General features: G+C 41.2%; 1 protein-coding gene across 1 annotated transcript in view; it reads left to right on the plus strand.

Moving 5' to 3' along the window:
* MICU2 (mitochondrial calcium uptake 2) overlaps window positions 1-6,840 on the plus strand; it is a 148,502-nt gene extending 141,662 nt beyond the window's left edge. The window contains exons 9-12 of the mRNA XM_040583489.1: window positions 1,635-1,806; window positions 2,092-2,200; window positions 5,993-6,150; window positions 6,428-6,840. Coding sequence (XP_040439423.1) covers window positions 1,635-1,806; window positions 2,092-2,200; window positions 5,993-6,150; window positions 6,428-6,532 — 544 coding nt within the window. The 3' untranslated portion in view covers window positions 6,533-6,840. The remainder of the gene's footprint in view (window positions 1-1,634; window positions 1,807-2,091; window positions 2,201-5,992; window positions 6,151-6,427) is intronic.
* Window positions 6,841-16,114: the final 9,274 nt, after the last annotated feature.

The raw sequence follows: 16,114 nt of genomic DNA on the forward strand, positions 1-16,114 counted from the left end.
TGCCCATCGGTGGCACAAACAGGTCCGTAGGTGTTTCATCCCCTTGTGAGAGGGAGAGTTGGGGGACTTGAAAGTGAGCCAGGTGTCCAGGTGGACTGCAGAGGACTATACCTCAGTGTCTGGCATTACTGTGGAAGCCTAGTAACCCCCTTTGCTAGACCAGAAAAATGCCTGTATAAAATGTGAGAGCATAGCGTACAGCTCCTCAGTGTTACCCTAATAAAACTCTAGCCTGAAACTTAAAACCACCTCCACGACTGTCAGGCTTTCATTTACCTGCATGTCCTGAGCTGTGAAGCATTTGTTGACCATTTGTTTGCATGTGCAGCTCTCATTACTGGAGGAAAAAGTACAGAGAGAGTTTAAGCTAACCCCTTACAGACTTCACAGAGCTTTGAGCTACTCATTGTCCAAGTGATCTCATTAAAGAACTAAAGATAGCTGTGCAGACTAAAATGCCATAATTTCAGGGGAATGAATTCAAACCCAGTGAGGCTGTGCAAATACTGATGAGCAAATGAGCCTCTGCTGATATTGCTACGTAGACCCTTACCTGTCCTCTTCTCCAACTAATTCCTTTGTCCTGATATAGGAGTATTTCATTCTCTTCTGTCAGTAATTTTGCAACTCAATAAAGCAAGGTTCTTTCAAAGTACTAAAGGGTTTCTGGCAAGCATCACTGTGTTTTTAGCCTTTATTTATGTTTTTAAATTATTGCTTGCTTTTGGATTGCCCCATTTCCAAAGTAGAAATTAGCAAAGGGATCACACAGTATTGTCTTTTACTTTCTGAAAAATAATATTAGCCAGAAGAAATTACAATGGCCATATAGACAAAACTGAGGAAACTCAAAAGCTACAACTCTTACAGTTCTAGCTCTGTACCTGCAGGTTGTCACTTGCTTCTCATGCTTTTTTTTTATCTCCTAAAGAATGGGTGTCTCCTGAAAACCTTGATGTTCACCCTTTCCTTTTTCAGACAGCTCTTCTCTTACCTTCCCAAACACCTGCAACATCATTTTCTGTGCTCTACCGAACTCCATACATGTCACTTGTAATCCTCTTTAATCCACCCTCTAGTGAGCGCAGAATTGATTTGCCAAACTCCTCTTTGCAGTTATAATCTTTGAGGCTTTTAGTTATCTTTTCCCGCAGTGATGATTTCAGGTTTCCTCTTTTCTTTCACCTTTGTAATTATTAGGGCCTCATCTTTATAGGCGCTTTCCAACCTTGTCATTCCTCTTCTATTAACGTGAAATTTCATACATCATGTGTCAGGCCTTCAGATACCGTGTCCTTTTTCATTCATTCGTTACAATGCTGCCTTACCTATTATTTTATCTCATTATCTGCACGTTTTTAAACATTAGTAAAACTAGATGCCAAATATATCTGCAAACTGTCTTAGCAGCAGCCATCTCTGCAGGCTTAGAGAGCACCCTACTGGTGTCATTATTGAAATGCAGCCATGCAAACAAATCTGCACACAGGTAAAATTAAACTACTGACATTTTAAACAATGGTTTCGATAGTATCCGTGATTAAGAGTTAATGTCTACTGCATTTAGTAGCTAAGATAGTAATAGTGATACAGTGATGCAAGTATCAAGTTGGATAATATCTGTTTACGCTTAGGTTCATGGAAAATCTGCAAACAGAAGTCCAAGAAATGGAATTCATAAAGTTTTCAAAGGGTTTGAACGTCATGAGAAAAGAAGATTTTGCAGAATGGTTACTTTACTTCACTGATGAGGAAAACAATGAAATTTACTGGCAGAATGTGAAAGAAAGAATTGAGGCAGGAGAGGTTGGTACCTAAAGTATGCTTTGTTTTGCTTCCTGGTTTGAATGTACAGGTTCTCATTTGAATGTGAGTATCTAATAACGTAACTAGTTTCCAAGTGAATTATTGCAGACCTTGAATTTTATGCAAATAAGAACAATAATAATTTGCCTACTGAGAAATACAAATATTGACGATGAGTAAGCCATCACACCTAAACACTAGGTCCCACCACATTTAATGAAATAGATTTCCTGGGGTTTGAACGTATTATTCATTATATATCATCTGAATTCTGTGATACCCTAGAATATCAGTTTGGAAGAATTCAAGACTTTCTGCAAGTTTACAAATAACCTGGAAGACTTTTCTATTGCCATGCAGATGTTTACTGTAGCCAATCGTCCTGTTAAACGGGGTAAGTACTGCACACCTTTCGTGTGTATTTCTTTAAAAAAGAGAAAATGCATTTTGTTACAGAATTAATGTAAATAAGGTTTCTCAAGGTATCCCAGAGTAGCACTGTGAAGCCCAAAAATAGTATACTGCTCTTTGTTCTGAACTAATGGTATTTCATGAAAAGGTAATAATACAAAGTTCCCAAAATGTTTTGCTTTGTAGATTATAATGTGCTATCATATGCTGGACCACTCACAGCAGACTAAACTATAGAATAATAGAATGGGTTGGGTTGGGTTGGGTTGGAAGGGACCTTTAAAGATCATCTAGTCCAAACCCTCTGCCATGTGCAGGGAAATCTTCACTGGATCAGACTGCTCAAAGCCCTGTCCAACCTGACCTTGAACAACACTTCCAATGATGGGGCATCCACAGCTTCTCTGAGCCACCTGTGTTCCACCACCCACATCGTAAAAAGTTTCTTCCTTCTGTCCAGACTAAATCTCAGCTAGGAACCATTTTGCCTTGTCCTGTCACTACAGGCCTTGGTAAAAAGTCTCTCTCCATCTTTCTTATAAGCCCCCTTTTTATATTGAAAGGGTGCAGTAAGATCTGCCCAGAGCCTTCTCTTCTCCAGGCTGAACAACCCCAACTCTCTTGGCCTTTCTTCACAGGAGAGCTGCTGCAGCCCCCTGATCATTTTTGTGGCCCTCCTCTGGACCTGCTCTAACAGGTTCATGTCTGTCTTGTACTGGGGACCCCAGAGTTGGACACAGTACTCCGGGGGGGGGGGGGGGGGGGGGGGGGGGGGGGGCTGTGTGCATCTCACGAGAGCGGAGTAGAGGAGGAGAATCCCCTCCCTCGACCTGCTGGCCACACTTCTTTTGATGCAGCCCAGGACACGGTTGGCTTTCTGGGCTCCAAGCACACATTGCCTGGTCACATCCAGCTTCTCATCCACCGGTACCCCCAGGTCCTTCTCTGCAGGGCTGCTTTCAGTCCAGTTTAAGTTCTAGGTTAAGAATGAGTTATTGGAACAATACATGCTTTAGTAGCAGTTAATGATAACAGAGCTTTTTCTTCATAGCGAAGCTAGTGATCTAAGGAAACTAAACAATAGAAACCTCTTCTTTTGCAGGTCTGTAGCATCTTGCTGAGTTTTATTTATTCCTCCGTACTGCCTTCTCCATGTGCTTATCTAGTGTTATGCAATTGTGGCTATGAAAAACAAACAATGTAGTAAAACAGGTTTTAAAATAAAGATTTGGAGGGAGGAAGTTGTTTCCTTACCATATGGTAGAAACAGGAGCAATGCAACAAAAGTTTCATGGCATGCAAATGCTTTTTGTTTTAATCCTGAGGTTGTTAATTACTTGTTGTACTTGAAGGACAGCTCTCATAGGTTCTTTGGAAATAACCACATGAGAAGTTCTTAAGGAAATTTGATGAGCCATTACATTCATTGAAATAAATATTTGATGGGCTTATATGGAAAAGGTGAGCGAGATGTGAGAAGACAGGAAGAGAACTCAGTATTCTTGAGAGAGAAGTGTTTGGATTTGAACTAAAGAAGGCCAAAACTGGGGGATTTACAGCTTGTGACTTTCAACACTAGTTAGTCCGGCCTTCTGGAAGAGTTTCATTTCCACAACCTCTCTGGGGGGGCTGTTCTAGCGCTTAACCACTCTCATTGTGAAGACTTTCTCTTCTGTGTCAAACCCTTGCTGCAGCTTACAATGATTGTGTCTTACCTCCATGCACCTTTGAGAAAAATAGAACGCGCTGTTCTCCGTAACCCCTCTTAGGCAGTTGAAAGCTGCGACAAAATCCCCCCTCACACTTCTGTTCTCCTCAGCTTCTCTTCTTCCATCCTGTGCTCCAGTTCCCAGCTGGATTTGTGGCCCTCCCCTGCGTGGTCTGACATCTTTCTTCTGTGGGGGGAGACAGTTTTTATTTGCACAAGGTGTACAAAGTGTGCAGAGGAAAGAGGATGAATTAATGGTGAAATAATAGTCACAACTGGGATACAAGCGTGTAGCTCACTTAATAGAGAAGTATCCCAATTTAGGTGCCAGAGGATGATGAGGCCAACAGTTGGTGTTGACCCTGGTGATGTTTCCATGTAAGAACTCATTCCTAACCAACAGGCAGTTGTGACTCTGTTTATGCACTGAACCGTGCTGTGGTCAAAAACAGTCGTCTCCTGAGGTAGCTCACAGATGTTACATATGTACATGTCTAATCCCTTCCTGAATCTCACAAAGTTCTTTGTCTTGCTGTTCGCATGTGTGTATGTGTGTGTATTCACACACATATGAATATTTCTCTAAAAAATAAAAGACAGTCCTTTAGTCCTTCCTTTTATTCTAGACTTCTTTTCTTCTGAGTTAGCAGCTCATCTTTTCTCTCTGATAAGGTGCCCTGTCTTGGTTTCAGGATTATTATGCTGTACCATTTTAGATCTTTCTCCTTTTCTTCATGTTCTGTTCAAGAAAGTGCAGTGCCATCTCTGGATTTATATTTAGCTTCAAGAGCTGAAACAGTTAACATCTTTTTAAGGACAAAATTAAGATGCTACTATAAGCATCCTGTATTTCATGTCTTTTTCAAATTGTGCTATATCCTTTTACAGAAGGATTTTCAACTTAATTATATTTAAACCAACTGTAAATCTATCAACTGCATTTATACAGGAATTGTTCAGAGGCAAAGATGAGAGCTGAGTCAGGAGTGCTCTTTCCTCTAGTAAGCTTCAGAACTAATCATATTTACAGTGCTCTTTATAAACAGCACTTGTTTATGAAAGCAGAACCACATTATTACTGTATTTATTACTTAGTTGGACAACTTTCTGGAATAATCCACAATACTGCTACACTTTAATAACCTCCAGTCCCTCCTTGAAATTCACACTTCTATGATGCCTTCAAAAATGTATCCAATTCATGTGTTGTGATGGTGCTTGCTATAATAAACAATAATCACTTCACTTTTACTACCTGCTGTTTTACGGCAACCCCACACATTCCCTCATCGTCTTTGAGTCAAAACTCCAAATTCTTTACATCACAAGACCAGAAGTGGGAATGGTAGGTATTACTGTAATGCACGTGGTAGTATAAAGAGAGAAGGCCAAAAAGCTGAAGAGTAGGGTAGATCTCTTAAAGGTATGACAGCTTTTTCTGTCATAAATCCTCACAAACTCTTCAATCATAATTTAAGAGAAGGTAACCTACTTCTTTAAAAAATAGAACTGTGGGTATATAAAGCTGTGTGCTGTTAACAGTGCGTTGACTGTTAGATAGTCTGTGTTCGTACAGAGCTGCTGAGGGGGTTGTTGGTTGAGGTGGAGCATATTGCACAGTACTGTTTTCTGAGGTGGAGTTTTCTTGCAGAATGAATTGGCATGAGACTGGTTCAAGGTAAAATGGTAGTATTTCTTACGAGACTGGTGAAGCAAACGCTTACCATCCTTACGCACAGTTATCAGCCAAAAGTATGTAAGTTTTCAGCATACAGCTATTTCTAGCAAAAATTACCGCTGTTACTGTTGCTTGAGAAGTCGTGCATTTCAAAAGTTAATTGTACAATTAATAAAGATAGTGTTATGAAAGATGAAGCAAGCTCAAGAATGCTTGAACTGAGGCCTCCTAATAGTTTACTAGTTCACACATCCCAAATTCTCCAGTTAGGATACCCATGAGCGACTGTAAATTGTACAGAATCCTGCTATTTATGTGCTTTTGGATTTTCTTTACAAGTTCACAGTCACCTATGATGTAACATTATATCTTTATTATATCTTTACTAGCTGAGTTCAAGAGAGCAGTGAAGGTGGCAACAGGACAGGAGCTCTCAGATAATGTTTTGGATACCATCTTCAAGATTTTTGATTTAGATGGAGATGACTGCCTCAGCCATGGCGAGTTTCTTGGAGTCCTAAGGAACCGAATTCATCGAGGTTTGAGGGTAACAAGCTGACATTATTGTTTTTAAATACCACAGATGATTGCTACAACTGTCTCGTTAATGCTTGTAGGAACACAAGTAGAGATAGCGAACAGAAAGAAGTTATATTTTAAACTTACAGCTTATGAATCTGGGAAGAGTGCTGCCACCAAGAACTTGTTATTATGCATGTGAACTATGGAAGCAGCAGCACTGCATTATGTATTATATTTACACAGTCTGTGAATAAAGTCTTTCTTTGTGTAAATGCTGAACATACTTTTAACTTTATTAACAGGTACCACAACAGCAAGGCATTCAAGGTTACTGGAAGTGTGTGAAAAGAGAAAGCATTAAAGGAGCCAAAGAAGTGTGGAAGCAAACTGGGAAAAGTCCTTTTTAAAGCACTCCAGTGTTCTCTTGCTATAAATGTTGTTGTTTAGGGGAGTTTGTCCTGTTTACATAATAGCTGAAACAAAATTACTCTCTTTTTTTTACTATAGTTAAACTTTAATTAACTGAGTTGCTAATGCAATAGTTTTATATCGTTCTAGTGCTTTCAGTTTGGTTTACAGAACTTTTATCACTTTTGACCTTCATAGGGAAGTACTCTTGTTTTGGGGAATAATGTTGTTTACTCCTCTGTGGAGTCTGACCCTGCACTGTAGTGTGCAGGATACACAGGATTTAATAGTGGCCACTGGCAGCAATGTCACAGAATATTTGTTTACTCCTCTGTGGAGTCTGACCCTGCACTGTAGTGTGCAGGATACACAGGATTTAATAGTGGCCACTGGCAGCAATGTCACAGAATATTACTATCTCCTGTTGAAAGAGAGAACATCATCTCAGTTAGCCTCTAATCCAGCAGTTTTCTTTCTCTGGCAAGGACAGAGGTCCTAAAGGCTAAATCACTTGCACAATCCGTGCAGATCAAGTTATCCTAAATCAAAAAGGAAAATTCACATGGTTCATGCCCTCGGTACTGTGAACTGCTCCTGTGCTATTTTGTGGTCGATGATTCCATCAGATCCTGTGTGGATGTCTGGTTTGTCTGCCTTCATGATGATAATATTAAACTGGAAATACACAACCATTGGTACAGGCTTTAGAAGTTGTACATTGATCTATGAATGTGCATTGAGTCTCTCAGACCTCTTCAACAAATAGTATAAATGAGAAGCAAAAATCCTCATTCTATCGTAAATAGTGGCAGCCACAATTTGATTCATAACTATTTTGCTTTAATTGTATTGCAGAAGGTGAATAGTTGCTTTATATTACTAAAGGTTGTGACAGGGAATGCTGCAGTATCTCAGGAATTCAAGGTTCTAATAAGCAAGTGTTGGGGGAATAAGTCCAATGGAAAAGTAGATACAAGTGTTTATTAATCTGAAATGCAAAGTTAGACATAAAATCTTGAACAGTAAAACCAGGAACAGATCAAAAATAACGTTAAGCAATTATAGATGAACATTTTTTAGCTGTAACATAGTGTGTGTCGATGTATACGCAGGTGTGCATGTTACGTGTTTTTTCCTTCTTACAGCCTTAGGGGCTGATAGTCCCAGGTCCAGATCAGTCTTCCTGGGTTGGCCACTATATATAGGACATAAACTTACCTGTAAAGCTTTCAAGGTTCTTCCTCTTTCCACCTCTCAGCCGTCTGGCTTGTCTTGGCTGGGCTGAAGGCTTAACCTTTCAAGACATGTTTGTGGTAACAGGCTCAAAAGGTGGACTAGGGAGATGTCTCTTTGTGAGGAAGTATCCATCCCCTTTAAGCATGACACTAACTATGTTATTCTCAAAGTTGTATATAAGCTTAACAGAAGATGTTTTGTTGTAATTTCTTTGAGTTTTGGTGGGAGGAGTCTTGAGAAGAGGGGAACCTTCTGTGCTAGATAGACATCAGAGTAGCCCTCACTCAGGAGGGACCGGAGAAACTGCATTAGGAAACCATAAAGATCCCACCTAAGGAGCACTGAGATTACAGAGAAAGTATTTGGTATGTTGGTAGCTGTCAGGCAGGCTTGTGCTGAGGAGGAGTCCTACCGGCCGAGCCTCAGCGTGGTGGTCTCTGCTAGGGGAATAGCATGAGAAGCTAGCAAAGCAGCTCTTCCCGCCACAGCCTTCACTTGGAGCTTTAATTTAGATTTTGTTAAAAGAGGAGGTGGTTGTATTCTTGTCATCTGTGCACATGCACCCAGTGTCACCCACCAGAACAAGACCGTGTCTATGTGGGTGTCCTGAGGCTGTCTAGAAAGATCAGGCACCAGGTGACCACCAAGGACCAACCCCTTTTCCCCAGGAAACAATCCAAATGAAATAACAATGCAGTAGACGCCTCAGCCTCCCTCCTGCCCCAGACTGGACTCATGCACTGCTTTGTAGGCAACAAGAAATTAGCTGGTTTACTTTGAGCATCCAGAAGTTGCTTGTTTCTTCTGGTGAAGGGGAGCTATGACTAAGAGATAGCTAATGGTAGCAAAGGTGGGGCAGTGGCACTGGCGTCGAAGTACCACAGCAAGCTTCACATCACCAAATAATTAAATAAAGGACACAAGCAAGCAAAGCACTGCTGTGTCACAAAAGTGTGTGTGTTCACCCAAAGTGTGCTTTGTTCCAACTCTGGCTTTAATGCAAGGCTGCCTTTTACTCATTGCTGTTAATATTTTGGCAAATTATTTTTACATTGTAATGGAGATTATTCTTTAACATTTTATTCTGTGTAATGTTAATGGATTTTATGATATTCTTTATTGCTTTAGTAGTTCCTTTTGTTTACTAATTACTTGCATCCTACAAGCTGTTTGGTTTTCTTTTGGAAAAAATTCATTTAGCTTTACTGTATCTGCAAGTTTAATTCTTCATTGCTCATTTGTATCTGGGTTTGTGCAATCAGCAGTATCTGCTTTCGGTAACAAGTTACTAAAAATGGAATTTCAAATTTTATTTTTTAGCAAAAGCTTTGGTGTAAAGTTCAGAGGAAAAAGAAAACATATGCTTATTTTTAAATGAACTTTGTGTCTGTAGTAAAAAAAGAAATCAAATGATTGATTAGGAATTAAAATAGAGTTTCAAAATATTTTCAGAAGAAGTTATCCTAAAAGTACAGCCAGATAGGAACTCCTTTGAATGCTAGGGACTTGTCAGGCTTGAAGAATCAGACTGTATTTAATTTGTAGTCTATTTTTATTTGTCTTAACTAAAAGGCTTTACAAAACAGTCTTAAAATAACTTCTCGTATTTAATATCTTAGGTTGAAAGAACAGTTTATGTAAGTGTTTACACGTACCTTGTCTTTTCAGGAATCCATCATAGTTTTAGCATTAGATGTTTTAATTCCTTTTAAGTAACTGTATGGTATTTGCAACCTGTCTGTCAGCATTACTTAATGCATTGTAGTTAAAAGTTTATGCCAGCTGCCAATGTATCAGTTAAACGTATCAATTATGACTTTTTTAATGTTAGGAACTCTTCCTCTGAACAGAAATGTATAGAGAAAGTAAATAAAAATAAATTTTTTTTAATCTCCAACATTGCATCTGAATGTTATGTGGAATAAAGATGAACACATTGCATATTGCAGAAGTCTCAAAAATTAGTCTAATGTCTTTCAGAAGGATACGTAAGGGTGAGTACAAGTCATTTAGAGCATATAACTCATTTACAGAATTTTAATTGTATCCCCATAACATAATTGTTTAAGAACATTTATTCTTCATTTTTAAAAGAAGCAAAGGCAAAAATGCAGTGTAATATACTAGAATTAAGAGAAACTCATTGGTTGTTTCTAGAAGTTAGTTTTGATGTCTCAATATATGCAAGCATCTTTCTAAAAGCAAAACTCCTGGAGTCAGACCAAGTTGGCGGATTTCAACAAAATATGCAACAATGGGGAGTATGTATTCTGCATATAAGAACTGAAAAAAGAGAAGTTTGATCATGATGTTACATGGCTGCATCAAAAGCAAATCTTTGACTTACTCCATCTCCTCCGGTGTGTTGTCTCCTTTCAGAGGTCAGACAGGTTGCCACTGGACGTGCCTGGAAACATGCCAGCACCTGGTCTGAACTCAGGCATCATCAGGATATCTTGGCTTGTATGTTGAACCAGGCATAAGGGTGAACAATATATTTGTTCCTGATTTCAGGCTTTCAATGGAGAATACATAAGGGTTTTGTAATTCTAGGAATTACAAATGTTTTGTCTCTGGACTCCACGGTGTCTCACAGCTTGTGGAATTTTGGGTGTAGATATCAGACCATGTCTGAGGAGTTCACAGGTTACACTTGAGTTATATAGTAAGCAGAGATGAGGCAATAAGATAAGCAGGGCAGGCCATGGGTTGTGGTTTCGTGGCACTTAACATCTCCAGTGCATATAGTAAAAAAGGGTCACTGCCCAATAAAGGGCTAGGATGGGAACAAACTCAGGTATTTAGAGGAAGTAAAAATCAGGCATATTGACCATACTTCGACTTAAGCGTAGAAATAGATCAATAAATGTACATCAGAATTTAAAAATCCAGTTTTCTTCTTATGCAAGAGTTCCCATGGGAGAGTGCAAGCATGTCTCGTGCCTTCAGATTTAATCTTTCCTATAAAACAGTCACTACCGGGTCAGGTAGTCCAATGCAGAAAAAAAATCTTCAATCCTTCTGAATAGAAAACACATGTTCAGATGGTGTTGTGGTTATTACTAGTGGGATCCAAGTCAACCAAGCAACAGCTCCTGTAATGCAGCTGGTCACAAGGAAAGTGTGGAGGTGAAAGCGGTGGATGTAGACACACACTGTTAGCCCCCAGCTGACCACAGAAACTCCTCCTGAAGAAACTAAAGGTGTCACCCAACATGAAGTGGAAAGCCCTGTTGGGGATGGGAAACCTGAGTGGCTTGAGCATGCACAAAATTAATCGGCCGACATGTGCGTGTCTCTTCACTCTCCTGCTATTTGAAGGTTTCCTGCTGGCTTTGTTGATTAAACAATTGATAGTTGGTTCAATAATATAAAAATTAGGCAGCATATGCAGAGACAGATTTCCCATTAGGCTGATATTGGCTTAGTTAATGATGTTTTCAGTTCATTAACCGGAGTGCCCAAGCGCAGAGCTCTGCTTGCTGTCCTTGGGAGCCATGCTGCTGCTCCGGCATGCCCACCTCCACATCCACATGGAAGCTGCTTAAGAGCACACCCGCTGGCGTGGTTTTGGGAAGAACGCCTCATGCCCTGAAAAGCAAAAAGCCGTAGTTTTCCACTCCTGCGTACCCAATGTGAAGCTTGTCCTTTCCTCTTCTGCCCTGGCAGGGGGTATCCCGCCTTTCCACACCGACCGGGCAGTGGAAGTAACGTGGAAGGCAGCAGGCTGTGGGAGCATGGATGCTGCACCTTGAAAAACATTGGGTTTATGTTGGCCCCATTTCAGGCACACAGATTTGAAAAGCTGGGAGGAGGAATATTCTGCAGTTAATGCAGAGAAATAGCAGGGAGGGATGTCTTGTGATTTCAGGTACCAGCTAGCTGCTCTGGAACATCCTCTGGAGGACCCAGCTTTTCTCCATGAACTGCAAAGAGCGCACAGAAGATGAGCTTGTACTTTATGAATGCTGCCTTTCATCATCTGAATACAAGTACTTAACATTTGGACAATTTTTTTTGTTAAATTGATGTGCTATTTTATGTGAAGGGTGAAAATTCTTAGAGAGGAGCTGTTTCAAGCTTTTTATTAATTTGGATCTAAAGGAAGTAGATTCTAAAATCAGAACAATCCAACAAGCAGTTTCCTGGAGAAAGGAAATACTACAGGGGAGTTGTACTGCAACACTCTGTGCCTCAGATCTGCTGCTTTAGGGGAATTTGTCAGTTTAAATATTACCACCTGCAGCAACTAGTAGCTCTAAATTACCCCCAAGAAAACCAATTGGGTTTAAGACTTGTCAGTAATTATTTTTTTTCAGGATACATTTTGGTTTTTAATTATGTGGCATCCTACTCTGTTTTAACCTACTTTGAAACTTAATATTAGGGTGAATGAACATTGCTAAAAATGCCATGTTCATTGTCTTAAATAATTCACAGAAGGTAATTACTAGAGCAATGGTAGCTGAGTCACAGGGCAGGCGATTATATTCACTGTTGAAAAGGAAGGACACCACAATGTGATGCTGTGCCCCTAATCTTTAGAAAAGGGAGTTTCAAAAGGAGACTAATTATAGGTCCTAAAGTTAAAAGAAACAAAGCTCTTTTAAATGCTATTAGAAGAAATGATAATTTAGGAGACGTGAATATCACTGAGCAAAAGGACACTAGGAAAGCAAGGAATACATCAGTATGGCTGAAATTAAATTTTTCGAGATGCTGTTTGAGCAAAAGCATGTTGTCAGGATTTAGAAATTTGACCTGACGCAAACAAAGGCAACTAATCACTCACAGTTGGTGTGTACAAGATCACATGTGCTGTACTAGAATGTGAAGAGCAAATGCTTACACAGTCTTGGTTGGGTTTATGCGTATATTGGAAAAATTAAGCCTCCTAAAACCTGATCTGCCTGATATTACCAGGAGCAAATAATAAGATTCCTAATGAGGCAAGTTATCATTTTGCATTAGTCTCCATCTAAGAGACTGTTGGGATGCTTCTGCCTGGGGATTGCATATTCCTGGAGTTTAACATGAGCTACTCAGAGAGGAAAAAAGTATAGGAGCAAAATGGAGATGAAATTGCTGTAGATTATGAGGTATAAATAGTACAGAGAAAAATTCTGAAAAACTGGAGTGTTTGCAGTGTCTTGCTCTAAGACACCTTTCCAAAAGCATAGGAAAAGTTAGTAACTGTATATTTAATGTTAAAGTTGAAAGTAATTTACAGTGCAGTAAATTTTGCCACCTGTTCCTGCCAACCTGTGTGAACTATTTATTGCAAATAGACCAACAAATATCTAGAAGACAGTGAAATACACTAACCGGTGCTGAGGCTTCCCAGGGAAATGTTTCACTTCTCATGCAGTTCTTTCCGTGGCTAAAGCAAGTGGGCAGACAGAAATGGAGGTGTGAAATGTGAAAATGAACAAGGGCAAGAGACGCTTTTTTTTTTTCTCCTTTTCTTTTCATTGTTTGACATTTATAGGATCAGATGTGAGTGAGGTGAGCAGTCATTCCCACAACGTGGCATTCTTGGTTGCTGTTTGGCTTCCCAAAGTCTGCCCCAAGTGTCATCACTTGTCCCTCCCCTCAAGCAGCAGGAGTTTGCACAAGCTGCAGCGTGGCCGTTTAAAGCCAAACAGGCACTCAGTGATTTCTAGCAGAGGTTCCTTCCATCCTGCTTGGCTTCTATTCAAGGAGCTGGTTTCTTCTCGGGTCCTTGTACAGATGTCCCTGATGGCTTTGAGAAGTAGAAGGTGTTAGTTCCTGCCAGCTGTGCCAAAGGGCTCCTCATGCAGCATTAACTCCTCAGAGCAGGGGGACTATCAGAGCAGGGATGAATAGTTCCTCTCTGCCACCTAACAACCTTGATGTTTTCCTTGTTTCAATTGCACTTCAGTTCCTGTCAGTACGGAAACATTGCACAGAAATGTTACTGGGCATTAGCTGGTCAAAAAAATCACCCATCCTGTCCTAGGTTTATGCAGCTGTCACTGGCTTTCTGTCCTACCCAAGGCATCTATCTGACCCACAACAGAAATACTGGCAATGTCACGGCTTCCAGCTTTGCCAGCATCAGACTCCTTTCAAACCGCATGCGGTGGCCGTTCCTGGCAGCTCGGTACAGACACGTGCTAAAAGGGATTGTGTCAACATGCGTGTGGCCCCTCCGATACCCCCATGGATGAAGCTGGAGTCAGCATCAGCAAGGGAGACTGGTGTAAGGAGGGTCATGATGGATCACCTCATGTCTTCCCTGGCATGATGAATAATTTGCTAGTTAAGCCTATTTTTATTCATGGCTGTGCTTCTTAGTCTTCATGTTAGGAATTGTGCTTATCGTGAAGGGTCATGGGATTTTGTTAGGAAAGTTGGTGGGAGCAGGGATGAGAGGTGGGTCAGTGCACAGCAACACACAGCATATGCTTGGTAAAAGCTGTTTGTAGTTTTTACTTTCCAGGTCCAACTCCCTTCCCTTTAGATTGCAGGCTTGAGTGTACCATGTTTATTCACTGAATACACTACTAAGAAACTAGCGCAGCAACAAAATGATTAAAAGCATACACAACTATAAAACTAATTATCATTCTTAAAACTTGCAGATTACACCTAATGATGTGGCATTACAATCCTATCCCCCTTGCCTCCCCACTGCTCAGTGTCGGGGTGCAAGCCTACCCCTCCTCACTCTACCCTCCCATGCCAAGTCATTTGGGCAGAGAGCTGACGGGGAGTCCCACTGGGATGTCCAAGGCAGTTCCCTCTGGCGTGTTCAGGTTTGTAGGTCAGTGTTTCTACAGTATGGAGGTATCCATGCTCCTACTATCAGAAATCCCCTTCTGTTGTTCTTACTTCTCCCCACTTTCTCTGTTTCTGGACTCACTTTTTCACTGCCCTTGTACCATCCTTCCTCCACCCAGCTCCTCCCAAATACACACTCTGCTTGTGTTACCCTCCCACACCAGCACTAGCAGTGAGGCAAGATGCATTCAACCCTTGCTATTAATACCACTGGAATTCCCATTCTGCCTCCTTCCCACTGACACATGGTGATACCCACAGCGCTCCACAGGGTTCAGTGGTGTGGACCATACATGCTGTGAAGTTGTTCACTTCCAGCAGTGTCTGCTTAGACTTAAGGTCTTACTATATGCACGTGTTCCCCTTGTAAAGCAGGTTCCTACAGCCCCATACCCAAGACTTCCAGCAGACTAATGCAAGCTTTTATATCCTGCTGTCCATACCCCTCCTTCAATATGTCCCCAAGCCAACATCCCGTTGTTGAAGACCCATCCCATTCCCAAGACAAAAATTGGCACCATTCCTCTGGTGGGTGCCCTTCTGACATAGAACTGTCTGCTGTACTGCCCATGAGAAAGGAATTAACTCCTTACAAAAAGCACCTAACCACTGGTTTGCTGTTTCATTTGCAGGGCTCGTGCTTGGTACAATACAAAGCCAGAGATACTATTCAGTTGAACACTTCGGAGGAGCACCTCAGAGGCCCCCTTCCAGTATCTAAAAGGAGCCTACAGGAAAGCTGGAGGGGACATTTTACAAGGGCATGTAGTAGTAGGGCAAGGGGGAATGGCTTCAAACTGAAAGAGGGCAGATTCAGACTAGATATTGGGAAGAAATTCTTCACTGTGAGGGCGGTGAGGCACTGGCACAGGTTGCCCAGAGCAGCTGTGGCTGCCCCATCCCTGGCAGTGCTCAAGGCCGGGCTGGATGGGGCTGTGAGCAGCCTGGTCTGGTGGGAGGTGTCCCTGCCCATGGCAGGGGGGGTGGGACTAGGTGATCTTTAAAGGTCCCTTCCAATCTAAACCATTCTATGATTCTATAATTTTCTGTTAGATTGGCAGTCTCTTTTACCACATGCCACTTTTGGCTGTCCCAGCTGGTTATCACTGCATCAGATAACCATCCCAAGTTTATTACTGAATTACTTTGTATGAGATTCAAAATTCACCCCTCCACCCCCATCTTCCTGCATTTAGCTGAGAGCATTTCAATCTGAAATTAATTTAGGATTGCTAAATGTCAGATGTGCCCATGCCTTCTGTATTGTTTCCATGATGTTTGCCAGGCAGCCAGCATGCCAGGCAAGTTTTGCCAGCCAGGCAGTACAGAAGAGGCACAATCTGAGCGTGTTCCAGAATAACTCATTTCTGACATTCCCTGCTTCATTCCATTTATTACAGGATTAATACCAGGCTTTGTTTGGATATACTCAGTGTCCCAAACTAACCTGTAGCATATATAGGCTATATAACTGTGTACCTCTAGTACTTGGTTGCAAAGGTACCATGCAGACTCCATGCAGCTTCTGCACCTGCCCCATA

Source organism: Falco naumanni, chromosome 2 (genome assembly GCF_017639655.2).
Source record: "Falco naumanni isolate bFalNau1 chromosome 2, bFalNau1.pat, whole genome shotgun sequence".
Classification (NCBI taxonomy): domain Eukaryota; kingdom Metazoa; phylum Chordata; class Aves; order Falconiformes; family Falconidae; genus Falco; species Falco naumanni.